At 42.6% G+C, this 16273-nt stretch overlaps 1 protein-coding gene across 1 annotated transcript in view; it reads left to right on the top strand.

The window, feature by feature from the left end:
• The first annotated feature begins 4784 nt into the window (after positions 1 to 4784).
• Positions 4785 to 16273, top strand: part of LOC134213508 (P protein) — a 198943-nt gene continuing 187454 nt past the window's right edge. Inside the window, exon 1 of the mRNA XM_062692622.1 lies at positions 4785 to 5043. Within this exon, the coding sequence (XP_062548606.1) occupies positions 4961 to 5043 (83 nt within the window). The 5' untranslated portion in view covers positions 4785 to 4960. The remainder of the gene's footprint in view (positions 5044 to 16273) is intronic.

Here is a 16273-nt window from a genome sequence, read left to right as displayed (position 1 = left end):
AAACACACTGATGCATTAGCCTTTGAAAAACATTGAAAACAAAATTGAAATCACAAGCGAAAATTCACGCTAAAACTGCCAGTTTCCGTTATGAAAAGAAACAAACCGAAAAGCCCATGTACCGCAATTTCAGGTAAATCAGGAAAAAGTTCATTTTTAACCGGTTTTGTTTCTTGAGCGCCTGTATTAAATTTACTCTGAATTACGCCTTTATGCTTTATGGTGTAAAGATATGGATGAATTTTGACTAGTAAAGATTTAGTTTTTTCTCTATATCCAAATGCGCTTTCAACAAAAGAAAAACAGGAAGCAACTCGAATTGAGAAGTTCAATCAAAGGTAATTGCTGCCTATTTCCGAGGGATTAAGCCTGCACCCGACTTGGACGTTAATTTTTACAGTAATGTAGAAAACTCGCATATGTGAATATGTACATCTATTTTTCCAGATAATTAAGACCACATGTGTAATGAATATAATAAATATGGATATACTAAATACAACGAATGAAATGAAAATGAAATGATATAAATGAATGGAAGTCAAGGTAAGTGATAAACGCAGGGATGGACTTTCCGATGTCGCTCCTTTTATCTGCTCTCAAAGGACACAATCAGTTCTCTTTCTACTGCTGGCAGTTTGTTTTTCTCTCTTTGAAGGATGCACAACACCGGAGCAACGAACATTTCATGAGAAAGAGTCAATATAACCCATACAAAAGTAGTAGATATGAAGTTAGCAACTTGTGAATCGTTACTGGTAATGCATAAGCAACAGATCCGGTCCCGTCCAGTTACAGCATTATTTTTGTTCAATATACTATGGAATGGTAGTAGAAGCAGAAGACTTCTTAACTTTGCGGCCTATTTCGCTAGCAAAGTAACATCAGAGCTAATATACCAGGACATTAACTAAATGGCTTTAACGTGTTAAAATGGATGAATTGCATGGTCTCTACAACCGAGTAAATAGTGTCGTAATTCAGCACGCAATATTATTTCGTTTTGTTGCCAGTTCGGAACGAAGTTGAATCAGTTCAAGCAATGCCAATTCCTGTCTTCAGCAACAGAAAAGAAATTGTTTTAGGCTATCATATTTTTGAAATATTCGATCCATTGATTTTTTCTTAAGGTGAATAATATGTGACTTACCTTATGACGTTTGGGTGGAAATGGGGAAGATTTTGTGCACCTATTTTTGCACCATTACCTGCACTTCATCCATACCTACGATTCTACGCTAGGAAGCTACAGAGTATCCTATGACGCGGTACCAATTACCGCAGTCTTAGACATTTCATTTCAGGTCTTCAGGCTCTTTGATCCGTTGAGGCAATCCTAGGCTGAAATCCTTGCTCACAGGACAACTTGCATCTGTCACTATATATCCTCTACGTTGATTGCCACCCCCCAGCGAAGGTGGGATTGACTGCATGTTCGTGTGACGTTTTACTAGCGGGCATGAATTGAGCATATAAACATCTACCCGTTTCTTTGGTTGACCATCGACGCAATTGACGTTTCCTACACGTTGATTGAATTACACATTTGTGAGTTCGATGTACTTTAGCAGTTGCTAACCTTAATCGTTGGCACCTCTTTCTCTCTTTGCCGAGGCCTGTTCTATTGTCCCGGAAGTATTTACCGCCGCACTTACCATCTTCGTCGTCGTCGTCATCACCGTGGAAATCTTCATATTGCCACCAGAACTTTTGATGTTTCTGTATCAAGTCAGCTGATTTTGAAAAATTTCCATCCATTTTCTACGACATTGGTAGAGTGTCCACATGGCATTTCTCTGATGGGTGCTCTACGAGAGATCTTCGAACTGGATTTTTTAATTTTTTTTGAAGACTGGAAAAATGACGCATGAAGAAATTTTTTGCTTCCATACTTTTTATACGACCTTTTGTTTTACATCGCCTTCCTTGCGGTATTTGATATTCTTTTACTTTACTTTAATGTAAAAGTACTCGATACCTCAAGTTAGTATCGTTTCATCCCTACATTCGGAAGTCATCAGTTGAACCGCGATAATCACGTCGATTTCAACAATAAAAGCATAATCCTTTAACTTCCACCAGTTCTGGCCCATCGAGACATTATGGACAATAATGAAGAAAGTGGAATCTAAACAACTTAGGACATGACTCAGATGAACATTAAAATGAGTGGAACAAATGTGCCAAAGGAAGTTTGTCTCCAAAAAGAGGTAATTCGTACGGCGTTTGATGAAAGGATAAAAAGGAGAAATTTTAAAATTGTCACTAGGAAGCTAGAAATGATTTACATTTTATATTTTTCCTTTGAAGTGCAATGAAGATTACCTTTGTTTCGGTGTTATTAACCATATTTGTATGTCGATAAGTTACCCTATAGACTACATATGTTTTCGTATTCGGATTCTAAAGTGGACATAAGCTTTATCCTTCCATAGCGGCTTACAAAACACACATTTGTTGGAATTGAATGATAGGAAAGATTCATGCCCCTATCATCATGTTAAGAATTGTCAATCACGGTCGAAAAATGGCTGTCAAAATGACCGCTTCAGCCCTCACCTCGCGTTTCTGGTTTCAAATAATGAGTTACAAATGAATCTCAAAATTATTTTTTGTGCATTTTGCTACGCAGCATTGATTTTTGAGATATGTGCCTCTGAAGCGTGAAGTAGTTTTGAAATTGGTTTTTGACAAGTTTTCCGTAATGCGCGCAATCTCTTAGCATAAGGCAGAGTTATAACTTTTATTTATATGTAAGAAAATAGTAGCATGGGGCCCTCCTTAACCATTACGTCCCGGTGAGACGCTTGTGGCTTCTAATAAGACCATGCTGAGGGTGGCTCAGGTTTTCGATTCCAGTGCCGGTATTCTACAGAGCAATTTTTTCGGATTGGAAATTGTATCGACTTCCCTGGGCATAAAAGTATCATCATGCTAGCTTCTCATGATATACGGGTAAAAAATGGTAACCTGGCCATTTGAAACCTCTCGCAGTTAATAACATGGAAGTGCCCAATGAATTTTTCGCTAAGCAGGGAGGCGGCTCTCTGTCCCAGTGTGGGTCAATACTGCCAATGAGAAGAGAAGAAGAAGTAGCAAAGAGTAACTTGGCTCCCCGAATTGTAACGGAAGAATACTGCCCATCTTTAGTGGAATGGATGGGAAGAATAGATAATTTTTGCTTTGAACTGTTTTTCAAATCTAGGCGAACACCACGACAACAGTGTTCATGTTTTTTTTGGTCGAAATTTCTGCTTTGAAACTCTCTACTTCAGTAAAGAAAGTAAACAACTTTGACTATTTGATATGGATTAACGTTTCCGCTAGACGCGATCCATGTTTGATTGGAAATTCTTAAACACGATTTGAGAAAAACTATTTAAGCTCTTTTAGTGGAATGTCTTAAACTGTCTAGGATGAGTTTAGCACTTTCCATTTAATTCCACCACGTTTTGTTATCTTTTCAGATACGTATTTCGATCTCAACTGTGAGGTAAGCGTCTTTAGTGTCTTGTACTTAACTCGACTTGAAGAAAACAATCGCAGCTTACACTATTTATACTTATTGCTTAGGTTCAAACTTGAAATTTAAATCAAATTTGTAAACCTAGTTAAAGTAGGAGCTTAAAATATATTCCCAGCATCAAAACGCTTGCCCCATACATTTTGCACTACTAGATATTGATTGAGACAAAGTCACCTTCAATTTTTAGTCTATTTGTAACTCTACAAATTTTGCAACGGAATTGAATGGTTCCAAAAGAATGCATCAATTCGATTAAACACCGTCAGAGCACTGCTCTCGTACACTATCTCTTCTTTCCGATGCAAACTGCAAACTGGAACCTATCGTTCGCCAATCACCAGCCGGCTTCCAATTCCGCGTTTGCTTTTTTACAAGCCGACTGGCCACTTACAGAGCTCGTGCTGACACTGGCACTGACTGGTCGTACCATGTGCAGTGCAGTTGTTGTTGGTGAGTGTCGCCCAGAACTCCACGCGCCGCACCACGTCGTTAGGTCGTACCAAACTCAGCTGTCCGTTGTTTAGTTTGTTCGTCGGCTGAGCTCTGAACCCCCAAGGACTTGCTCCGTAGCAGCGCAAGTGAACGAACGCGCGCGCGCGAGATACCGACAATACGACGTCAACGGAGGCGTGATAATTTCGCGTACGTGCTTTGGAAATCAGATCTTGGCCAACTGATTTCACCGGATCGTGCCGGTTCCAGGGCCCATCTCTCGGCAGCTAGTGGTCCCGGCAATAGTGGCAACAGAAGTAATTGACGGTCAAGGCTGACTGCTTGACACACCCCCCAGCGACAACAGCCAGACTGTTGAGCTCCGATAGAATTGCGAAGTGTTGCCGGTGTGGTTTCCTACAGGTCATCATCATTGTACCATCGTGGATGCATACATGATTTTGTTTGTCCTGCACTTTGTGAAGTTGAAGTAGCTGTCCGCCACGAATGCTTAGTAGAAAAGTTTTTTTTTTCTAATTTAGTGCTAGCTCTGTTGCAACATCATAATTTCTGCACATCGTTTTAGTGGCACGAAAAGCAAATTCAGCAAGTCCAGTTTTTAGTGATGGTTCGAGATTATATGTTTTAAATAGTGGAATGAAGCTCTAGTGTGAAGAACCCGATGAGTAAAATAGTAGTGAGAGTCTATTCCTAGTGGTCACCCGAAAATTACGAAAAAAAAATCTACAAACAAAGTACAAAAACAAAGGTCTGAATCTTTCTTTTTTTTCCGCCACTCAATCTTCTTCAACCGAAATTTACCGTTCTCAAATGCTCATCGGATACCGGGTTCATGAAATTCACCATCGACTGCCCTAAACCACCGGCACCGCGCGCACGAAATCACCAATTAATCCAACGCCAACACCGCCAGAAGCGATACGCAAGTTTTTCCCCTACAATCGAAGTAAGATCGGAACCCACTGCGGTGGCTCGCTGGAGATGAAAGTCAAGGCGACCGGGAAGCGGATTTTGCGGCGCAGGAAAAGCAGCAAGAAAAGCCTGGACATCTACCCGGCACCCAAGTGAGTGGACATTTTCTGATTTTTATTGCGTTAAGGTTGCTTGAAATGCAAAATCAAGATTTATTTAAACACACAGCAAGCATGGTATTAATAAATTGCGATTATCATAGAACAGTGCAAATCTTCTTTTAGTGAAAGCTAGACAATTAGGGTGAAACCAATATTATAATTTTTTGAATATCGTCTTGCAAGATTTGATTGGAAATTAGTCACATTTACATACAAATTAAATTAATCTTTTTTACAGCATTTTTTCTTAATTTAAATCATAAAAAAATATAAAAAATCGAAATATTTTCGAATGGAAATGTTTTGTATACAAGAACAGTCAGAAGAATAAAAATTATCCTTCGTTTGCTCGAATAATATGCAGTAAATTTATAAAATAGAATAAACAAATGAGTTAAAATAAACTCTACTAAAACACCTATTTACTAGCCTGCACCGAGAGAAGATACATCGTACGTTCATACAAGTTCGATAATAATCGTAATTCTATCACCGTGTCATCTCATTTATCAAGGTGCTCAGCATGAATTATTAAAATATGCATATCTGAGTAACGGAAAAATAGATCTGTGTTCAAACGTTCTTCTCTTCGTCTTCACCGGTTTCGATGCGCGAGACATCGTAGAATGTAATCAACAGCAGCGCAGCAATGCAGGCCGTGCAGAGAAGCAAAATAAATGTATTTAGCGTACGGTAGGGCAGTTAAGAGCAGAGACGGTCGAATAACGAATGGATACGATTACCAACTGTCCGTTTCATGCCTAATTTGCATCTAGGAATCGTCGCACAAGTTTAAGTGGCCATTCTATTCAGTATGGATGATTTAATGGTTTAATTCAAGGCCATCCGTTCATTAGGTCTTCTCGTTTATTTTATAAAAATAGTATGATGCGGAAGTTTTTAAATGAAATTTCTTTAAGGTATACTGTTGGCTTCGTTCTGTCGATGTAATCGTCAAAAATTTGCGAGAAAGAATTATTTAAATTGAAGCCAACATCCAAATTGCCTCACAGTCAGAAACTTATAATATCAAAAACAGATCAAATCAGCATTTTCCTGAACTCGTAATATGGGGAAACGATAGCACAAACTCATAAAACGAAGCTCTGGAAGCGTTAAAAAGCTAAGCTTCTTCGTTATATGAGCCTTCCGCAGAACAAATTGCTTCTTTCCGCGACAAAATCGTAAACTGTGCAATCGTGAAACGAATTTTGCCACATTAGGGCCAATAATGACGGTGTAAACAACCATCTCGTTTATCGTCTTCACCAGTAGCGTGGCTTGCCATAATTCTCGATTTGAATACATCTTTCTCACGAGGATCCATCGTGGTTCTTCAAACTCGAGCACAATGTTTGTTCTGGTGAACGCTTGTGGGATTGTTCAGTTTAATATGCTGCAGTTAGCTAGTCAGTTCCATCTGGTAATATCGACTGACTGTTGAATAGAAGTTGCAAATAGAATCTATCACGCGAGTCTATTTAGTCCGTTTGTGGCACTGAATTGCATGATCTGCCACCATTCAGCTCAAAACGAAGATGTCTTATGTGCGCCTAACGCTTGGTGGTGAATAAATCACTTCAATGCAGTTCATGACATAGTGGGATTACAGTAATGGTTTGTGTACTACTTGGTTGTTGATTTTTGCATAAATTAGATAATCGAATGAGTTATATACACTTCACTGTTGCGAATATCGATATATTCAGATGACGAGTAGAGTGGCAATTAGACGGTAGTCAATAGGCTATCATACAGTGGAATTTTTTTTATATCTTTATTGGATAGGCTTTCAGCCCTAGGCTGGTTCACCTTAACAGTGGAATTATTTAATGACGTTGAAAAAATGTAGTTTGTTTTAATTTTTTGTCTGAATGGGAATTGTGAATTGTGGATTATGGATCAAATAAGTATCTTTGGTGCATACCCACATTTTAATAGTGGAGCCAATAGGAAAAATAATATTTAAAAGTGTTATCCTGGAAAATACGTTGCTCAGGATAGCAAATAATTTAAAGGTATGCAACTGTTATTGGAATAATCGGTGTAGGCAAGTTTTTTCACTTCAGTTGAAAATCGTCGTAACTGTAAAATGTCATTTTTCGGCTATTTTATGGAAAAATAAATACATTGAAGACTGTAGTGCAACCAGAATCACTCTCTCACTCGCAACCAGAAACAGTGATAATTTGTGAGTTCACGGTTCGATTCAATAGAATTCATATTGTACTAAAAGAAATCTTCCAGACTTTTAATTAGAACCTTTGTTTTTAACCGATTCAACACGGATTTTTTCGTCGTATTTCAACAAAATTTTTGTGCATACAGCTTCAAAAATGGATGCAAACCATAAAAAAGTTGAAATATGGGGTGTTGGAAATTGCCAACACGGGGGAGGTTTTCCAAAATAATAACCCCGGAATAAAACGACCGTTATTTGGGTTTTACAGTAAAGGGAGTTAATATTTTCCTGCAATTGTAGGAACTCGTTGTAGTGTACATAATTTGGAATAATTTTTCCCATTACCAATTAAGACTCATTGTAGAAGGTAAGATAATAAGTAATTGTAACTCACGTTTAGTCCCGTTTCTGTGTCCAGTCAATGTCAGTCCGTTAACCAGTCTAATGTATGTCGATTCGTATTCAAGTCTTCACTTCTAACGTACTATTTCTCCGTACTATAATATTAGGTAATTTTGAAGTAATTGCATGGCTTTTAGTTAGTCAAATAGTGTACCAACTTAGTTCGTAGGATTCATATAGTATTTTTAGGTTAAGGGTACGTGAATCTTTTGCGTGCTATTCTACCTGATAATCAGTTTAGATTAGGGAATTCATATATCAAATAGTTCACAATAATACCTTTAAAGGTTCACTTAATCAAATAGCTATAACGATACATAATTCACTGAATATTTCTAAATTTCCTTGCTTCACGTTAGCATGCCTGCCGTAATAACAACGAGATATAACTTTTCTCAGCTCCTACTCTAGTTTGCTTTGATCCTTCATACCTATACCTAACTCACAGCTGCGACAGTGTAGGTTCTGTCATCTCAGTGAGGACCTACCTGCTTACCGTGAGGGGTACAGCTGCAGATCCACATAAAAGAGATCCAAAACTTAGAGGCGCGCTGGCGAACGTTCGCCAACAGTCCCCCAAGGTACGATGGCCGCTATGCCAGCAATCCGAAACGCGCCGTACGTCTAGCACAGCCTAACTTGGCTACCAGTCGCTCGTAGATGCCGCAGGTTGTCCTCACCGTCGCTTTGATCTGGGTTGGCCATCCCGCCCAGGATGAATACGAATCTACTCGGCCTTTATTGTGCCAACAGTTCCGGGGTAATCTAGGGTCGATAATTATCACCACATCGTCGTTTTCTATCGGCTTGGTGTCCGTAAACCACTTCGTGCGGCGAGTTATCTCAGGCAAATAGTCGCTGACCCATCTTTGCCAGAACCGGTTGGCTGAAGTTGAGACAATCGCCAGCTTTGGCGTAGCGCCGATCCACTATCATCCATAGTGCACAGCGGTTTCCTCCATTAGACGACCCAACCAAGAAGTGGTTGGGCGTTAAAAAGCTAGTGCGAGTCGTCTTCCACGGGAACATGTGTCAGAGGTCAGGAGTTGACGGTGTTCTCCACTTCTGTTAACAGATTCCGCAGCACTTCATCCGTCAAGTTTCTTGTTCGGAGAATGGCCATCAAATTCTTTTAACGCAGCCGATGAGGCGCTCCCAACTGCCGCCCATATGCGGCGAGGAAGGAGGAAGAAAATGCCAACTGGTTTCATCCACAAACTCCTTCATTATTTCTTCATGATCGACAGTACCCTCCGCTGTTTTGATTTCTCGGTTGGCCCCGATGAAATTTGTACACTCGATCGCTGTAAAGGTTCTTGGCCTCCCCTTCGCGAGATGAAGTTACGTAGTGCCATAACGCATGAATCGGTGGTCAGTGAATGGGCGACTTCAATATGAATGGCGCGGGTCGTAAGGCAAGTGGCCAGCATACCCCAACGCTTTTCTACTCGACGACCGACGACAGTCTCGTATGGTCCGAAAAAATCCACGCCGACATGGGTGAAGGGCGTGCGAAGGCGTAGTCGAGCTACGGGTAGATCTGCCATGATTGGCACTTTTGGATCGACTCTGTGGTTCTTGCAGCGTTGGCAGTTAATTCGGACGTTGATGAAGGCTGTGCGCAGCTTCGGAATACTGTATTTCTGTCGAATTTCGTTGATTACGGTCTCGTGGTTCTGATGGTGTAATTTTTGGTGGAAATGTGCAATAATCAATTTGGTGGTTGGGTGGTCACGTGGAAGGATAATTGGATTTTTGGCGTCTTCAGTTGCGTAATCGCAGTTGGTGATGCGGCCTCGCATTCGTAAAACTCCATTCTGGTCCAGCCAAGGTGATTTTTGGTGCAGCGGGCTTGTTTTTGGTAACGGTGTTTTAAGCGGCAGCGTCGACTCATCTTGCGATCGTTGGAAGAGCGACTTCATCAGGATAAACTTTCCAACTGCGCCTGGCGTAGTAGATATGATTCAGCCAAGTTTATTTCTGAGCTGGAAAGAGGGCAGCTTGTTATAGACTTCTTCAAGCGTTTCAATTTGCAATTATTGGAGAAACGTTGCACAAACGCAATGACTCGAACTAATCGACCCCAATTGGAGAAGTCGTTCACTTGTACGATGGAATCGGATGCGGTGAAGTGTGCCATTGCACTAGGACGGAGTTCGAGGTCGGTGGCTCCTGTGCCTTTCGACGTGCGTGGCCAATGGTCTTCCGTGAGATACAGAAATTGTGGGCCGTTGAACCATCTGGCTTTGGGGCTTCAGATTTGGAAGTCCTTTCCATTTTGTTCCATCAACCGCAACGTTCAGATCGGTGGAACGTATCTCCATTCAGCCATCTCCGTCAGCTCGAGAATTTCGCTAACCCGAAACGCTACGAATGGTGAGTAACGGCGGTGGTCAGATCTGCTCCAGCACAGGGTATCTTGAGAATCAGACCAGAAAACTCGACGGGTAATGTGGATCGTGAGGGCTTCGGAGAGTGTTCGGGCAAGTCGAGAGCCGATCAGGGCCGCCTGAAGCTCTGGGCGAGGTATAGAGAGGAATTTCAATGGCGCGACTCGGGTTTTGGCGGCGACTATTTTGCACTCGACAACATCCTGATGGTTGAATCGTAAGTAGCAGGTAGCCGCTATACCGTTTTCACTTGCATCTACGAATGTGTGAAGCTGTATGTCTCTGTAGTGGATGCTTGACTCGCTGATGTAGCACCGAGGAATGCTGATCTTTTCAATTGTAGGAAGGACTTTGAGCCAGGTTTGCCATCTTTCGAAAATGGTTTCATTGACTTGGTCATCCCAGCCGATGCCGGAACGCCAGACTTCCTGAAGCAGGATTTTCAAATACATTAGAAATTGGGCAATTAACCCAAGCGGATCGAACACGGACATAAGTACACGCAGCATTTGTCGTTTTGTTGGCCGGTGTTGGCCCTCCAGCAGCGCTCGGTCCCACCCAACCTTGTAGGTAAAGGTGTCTACGTCGGTGCACCACCACATACCAAGCACCTTCTCCGTGGCTAATTCCGGTGAAAGATCGAGGGTTCTTTTCTTCAGTGTTGTTCTCCTCTAAGGCCTCAGCGACGCGTTTGGAGTTGCTGATCCAATTACGGATTTCAAAGCCGCCAGCAGCGTGTATCTCTTTTACTTGCTGTGCGAGATCGACAGCTTCTTTCTCTGTTGCCACACTCACCAGCATGTCGTCAACGTAGTGCCGTTTCTGGATCACTTCAGCCGCCGCTGGATAATCCCCTTTGAAGCGCTCGGCGTTTAGGTTTTTCACGAACTGGGCGCTGCTAGGGGCCCCGAATGTCATCACCTGGAGAACGTATATGGAGAGGGTCCCATCTTCATCATACCAGAGGAACCTCTGGCACTGCTGGTCTTCCGGACGCATGAGCACTTGCAGGAATATTTCGCGCACATCTCCAGTTAGAGCGACCCGGCCTTCAAGGAATTGTACCAGTATGGTAAACAGCTCGCTGAGTTGATCCGGTCCTTTGAGTAGCGCGGAGTTAAGGGATATTCCGTGGGCCACTGTAGCGGCATCCCACACCATCCAAATCTTGCCTGGCTTATTGGCGTTTGTTACCGGAAATATATGTAGATACCATGTCCGGGGGAAGTTTTGGGAACGTTCTTCATCGGTGACCTTCCTCGCATAGCCCTTTTCGACGAAATTGATGATCTTCTTGTTGAGGGCGTCCGCTAGTTGGAAGTTTTTATCCATTCTCTTCTTGAGGCACTGCAGTCGCCGGAGGGCCATCGGAAAACTGTCCGGCAGCCGAACATTGTCGTAGCGCCACAACAAGCCAGTTTCGTAGCGTTTTCCCTTCAGCACTGTGCGGCTTTCGAGGCAGATTCTGCGCTCGCTCTTCTTCTGCTGAGACGAGACGTTTCTTCGGCTGAACAACTCCCAGGCTGTCTACTGCGAAGTATTCCTTCATCATTTATATGGGTCCTCGTCCGAAGATGGGCCGCAGGCGCAGATGTGAAACACAGAGTGTACTAAATTGGTGGCGTTGTTGTGACTCCCTTGTTCCAGTTCCTTGTCGAGCAAGGTGAGCTCGGACCCGTCGTCCAGGAAGGCGAATGTTTCAATTGATCGGTGTTTACCGTGCAGCACTACGGGTAGGTAGCGGCGACACCGGCGACAGAGCTCTAGATCTCGAACCGTCGCCCAGCGAGAATCGCGAGAGAACTCCAGGAAACGTGTGCATTTGGTGATCGATTTGCAGCTTCCTTTGCAAACTAGGCAGCTATCGGCTGCAGTTTTCGCGTTGGATGGCGCTGTAAAACGATGCCCCTTTGAGGCTTCCTCGGTGTGAGCGTTGACGAAAGTGTTGCTCTTCTTGGCTGTACGTGAGTCGTTACGCATAGCTTTGGATTCGCATGTGGTGTTCGGGATACTAACAGCACTGGCAGCTTCTGCTAGAGTGTAGAGCCACCTGCTGGAAGACGGCAAATTGACCGTGGGAAGCGATAGTCGGTACTGCGACCAATTCAACTTGATCGATGGTGGAAGCTTGTTGACGAGTTGGTGGAGGAAGGTCATATTATAGAAGTATTCTTCCAATCCACATGCGTCCACGGTTGCGCAGAAGTTTTCAACGCTGACGGCGAAATCTACGATGGTTTCTAATTTGTCTTCTTTTAATGATGGAAGGGAGTTGATTTTCGACATCATCGAATGGACGATCACCTCCGGTTGCCCGAATAACATTTTGAGCGTCGACATAACCCCGCTGACGTTCGATGGATGTAGCAGCCGGCTTTTGACTGCTTCATAAGCTCGACCCTTCAAACTTCGCTGCAATCGAACGATATTCTCCTCTTTGGTGAATCCGCACAGGGTAGTGGTGCTGTTGAAGGTGGATAGGAACAGAGGTCACTCTTCTGGATTTCCAGAGAAGGTTGGAAGATCTTTTGAAACGGCTTGTCGGGCGGCCAACTGCTGGCGGGAGATCGGGTATGGTTCAGCAACTTCCTCTTGATCTTGGTTGTAGAATTGCTGGCCTCGCAACGTAGATGAATGAGGATGATTTTGCTGATGAACCGAATGCCGGTTCGAGACTGGGACGAATCGTTGATACTCTGGAACCGGTGGGTTACGTGAGAACCGATGCAACGGATCTACTTCCGAGCTGTGGACGAAGGTAGGTGCAGCCACTCTACCTGAATAAGGCAACTGTGCCATGGAAAACCTTCGCGAAGGTTCAACTCTTGGGATGGGTTGATACTGTTCCTGTAACGGAGCTTGATTTGATGTGCCGAGAGCTAACTGTTGCATTCCGGCACTCAAAGCCGGTGGATCTACGTTGTAGCTCAGCATGGACTCCGGTGCTGGGAATGGATCAGGGGGATTAGGCTCTGGTAGCGATGAGCGAGTACTACCAATCCGTGCAACTGCTGCGTTCCATAGTTGCATTTTACCAGCGTGCATGGTCGGTTCGATCTGGCTCTCAACATTAGAGGTGATGGGCACACCGTGGGCCGCGTTCGTAGATGCGATCCAGTTCTGCGTTCTGCTCATTGATCCATTCTTAGACGAGCCATTTTCACTCATAGCTTGCTCCAACAGTTGATATTTCTGCTCCAGGAATGCCCTTTCCTTTTTAGCTTCCTCCGCTGCGATTGCTCGTTGCCACACTGCTTCACACCTCTCGACGTTCCACATATCATCCAGCATTTAAAGCTTTAGCCTAGCGAGAGCTTGCGAAGAACGACTTAGAAGACACCGACGAGGCCTTGGTTCCATTTCAAGACGGAGGCACAATCCACTGCAGCGAAGTGACGAACGGTGTGATCTGCTCCCTTGGGTTGGTTTTGACTCGTTGGCGGCAAGCGATAAACCTAGTGGACTAGCTGTTATCTCAGGTCTCTGCGGCTGATGTCGTTGCTGTGGATGCTGCTGGTTCGATTTGGACGATGGACCACCTCGTTGCTGAAGAAAAGCCGCAGTAGAACTGGTTTCCTGGACACCTTTCGCAGATTCGCATTTGGTACAACTCCAGGGAAAATTCTCTATCTGCTGCGTGACTCCTACACACTGGAAGTGATGCCATTTAGAACACACGTCGCATTGCACCATTTCGGCTGAATCCAGTCCGCGACACACCTGGCATGTTTGTCCGGGATGAGACTCCTCCGGATCAGCCGTGACCACCACTTGCACACCACCATTTGCACCGAGATTTGCACTTTTTGCCTCACCAACCACTCTTCCCGACCGTAGGGTTCGACTTGACATGACCGATTCGACGCGAAATTCGTTTTCGTATATAAACGAAAATAATAAATTGTTGGAAATTGCCAACACGGGGGAGGTTTTCCAAAATAATAACCCCGTAATAAAACGACCGTTATTTAGGTTTTACAGTAAAGGAGTTATTATTTTCCTGCAATTGTAGGACCTCGTTGTAGTGTACATAATTTGTTATCATTTTTCCCATTATCAGTTTTTCCCATTACCAATTAAGACTCATTGTAGAAGGTAAGATAATAAGTAATTGTAACTCACGTTTAGTCCCGTTTCTGTGTCCAGTCAATGTCAGTCCGTGAACCAGTTTAAAGCATGTCGATTCGTATTCAAGTCTGCACTTCTAACGTACTATTTCTCCCGTACTATAATATTAGGGTAATTTTAAGTAATTGCATGGCTTTTAGTTAGTCAAATAGTGTAGCAACTTAGTTCGTAGGATTCATATAGTATTTTTAGGTTATGGGTACGTAGATCTTTTGGTGCTATTCTACCTGATAATCAGTTTAGATTAGGGAATTCATATATCAAATAGTTCACAATAATACCTTTAAATGTTCACTTAATCAAATAGCTATAACGATAAATAATTCACTGATTATTTCTAAATTTCCTTGCTTCACGTTAGCATGCCTGCCGTAATAACAACGAAATATAACTCTGCACTACTCTAATTTGCCTTCATCCTTCATACCAATACCTGACTCACAGCTGCGACAGTGTAGGTTCTGTCAGCTTAGTCCGATCCTACCTGCTTATCGTGAGGGGTACAGCTGCCGATCACATAAACAGATCCAAAACGTAGAGGCGCGCTGGCGAACGTTCGCCAACATGGGGGGAAATATTTTTTTTTGAGATCTTTTAGGGCTTTCAAACCTTCCTTGAGTTCAGATCTTGATGATCGACATAAACAACAAAGCGTATTACGGGGCCTCGATCTTAATATGAAGTTGGCAATGGTACTTGAGACATAATTGAATTATTTTTATCAAGTGTTACAAGAACTTCAACTGTACTCCAAACTATTCTTGAGTTCAGATCTTGGAGATCTACAAGATCAACAGAGTGATGGATAGGTTCCTGAGCTTGTGTGTTAGTTGTAGGATCCCCATGGGACATCTTTAAATCAGTATTTAAAAAAAAATCAACATTTCCAGAATAGCTATGGTACTCCAAACCATTCTTGATTTCAGATATTGAAGGTCTTCAACACCAATAGAGTGATTCATACGATCCTGAGCTTGTGTGTTAGCTGGAGCAACCCCATCCCTAGTAACATTTTGGTTTTATGCTGGTTTTATAACACTCCTGTAGAGTAAATTATGATCTTTAAGAGCATTATAAAACTTAAAATGTTACTTGGGTATGGGACATCATTACACCACTATATACAAATCACAGCTTTCCCAGATTTCCTGCTGTACTCCAAACAATCCTTGAGTTCAGATATTGGAGATCTTCAAGATCAACAGATTGATTCATAGGTTTCCAAGCTTGTGTGTTATTTGGTGAAGCCCCATGGGACATTATAACATCAGTATATAAAAAATCAAAAACCATTCTTGAGTTCAGATCTTGAAGGTGTACAAGATCAACATAATAATTCAAAAGGTTCCCGAGCTTGCGTGTTAGTTGGAGAAGCCCCATGGGACATCATTATATCAGTATATAAGAAATTCAACATTCCCAGGATAGCTCCGATGCTCCAAACCATTCTTGAGTTCAGATATTGGAGGTCTACAACACCAACAGAGTGATTCATAGTGTCCTGAGTTTGTGTGATAGTTGGAGCAACTCCATGGGACATCATTACACCAGTATACACAAATCACAACATTTTCAGAGTTCGTGCGGTACTCCAAATCATTCTTGAGTTCAAATATTGGAGGTCTACAACAGAATAATCCATAGGTTCCCGAGCTTGTATGTTAGTTTGAGCCCCATGGGACATCATTACACCAGTATATACAAATCATAACATTCCCAGAATAACTACGATACCATACATGAGCACTGAATATTAGGATCTGTACTCAAGGACAGTTTGGAGTTTCGTAGATATTGAACGAATTCTGTAGTGTGTCTGTAATGATGTATTGAAGTCCCGTGGAGCTATTCCAACTCATAAAACTAGTAGGGACATCAAAAATCTTCATGTGGATCGATTTGAATATTAAGATCTGTACTCAATGTTAGTTTGGAGAGTCGTAGATGTCGAGCGAAGTATGTAGTATGTCTGTAATTGTGTTACAAGGTACCGTGGAGCTATTCCAACTCATAAAAATAGTGGAGACATCAAAGATCTTCTTGTTAATCGATTTGAATATTAGGATCTGAGCTCAAAGACAAGTGATTTATTTGATGCTCATTTGTTTTATACAAAACT

The sequence above is a fragment of the Armigeres subalbatus genome, chromosome 2 (genome assembly GCF_024139115.2).
Source record: "Armigeres subalbatus isolate Guangzhou_Male chromosome 2, GZ_Asu_2, whole genome shotgun sequence".
In the NCBI taxonomy this organism is placed as follows: Eukaryota; Metazoa; Arthropoda; class Insecta; order Diptera; family Culicidae; genus Armigeres; species Armigeres subalbatus.
Note: the sequence above shows the minus strand (reverse complement) of the source record. Positions and strands in the feature narration are given on the sequence as shown.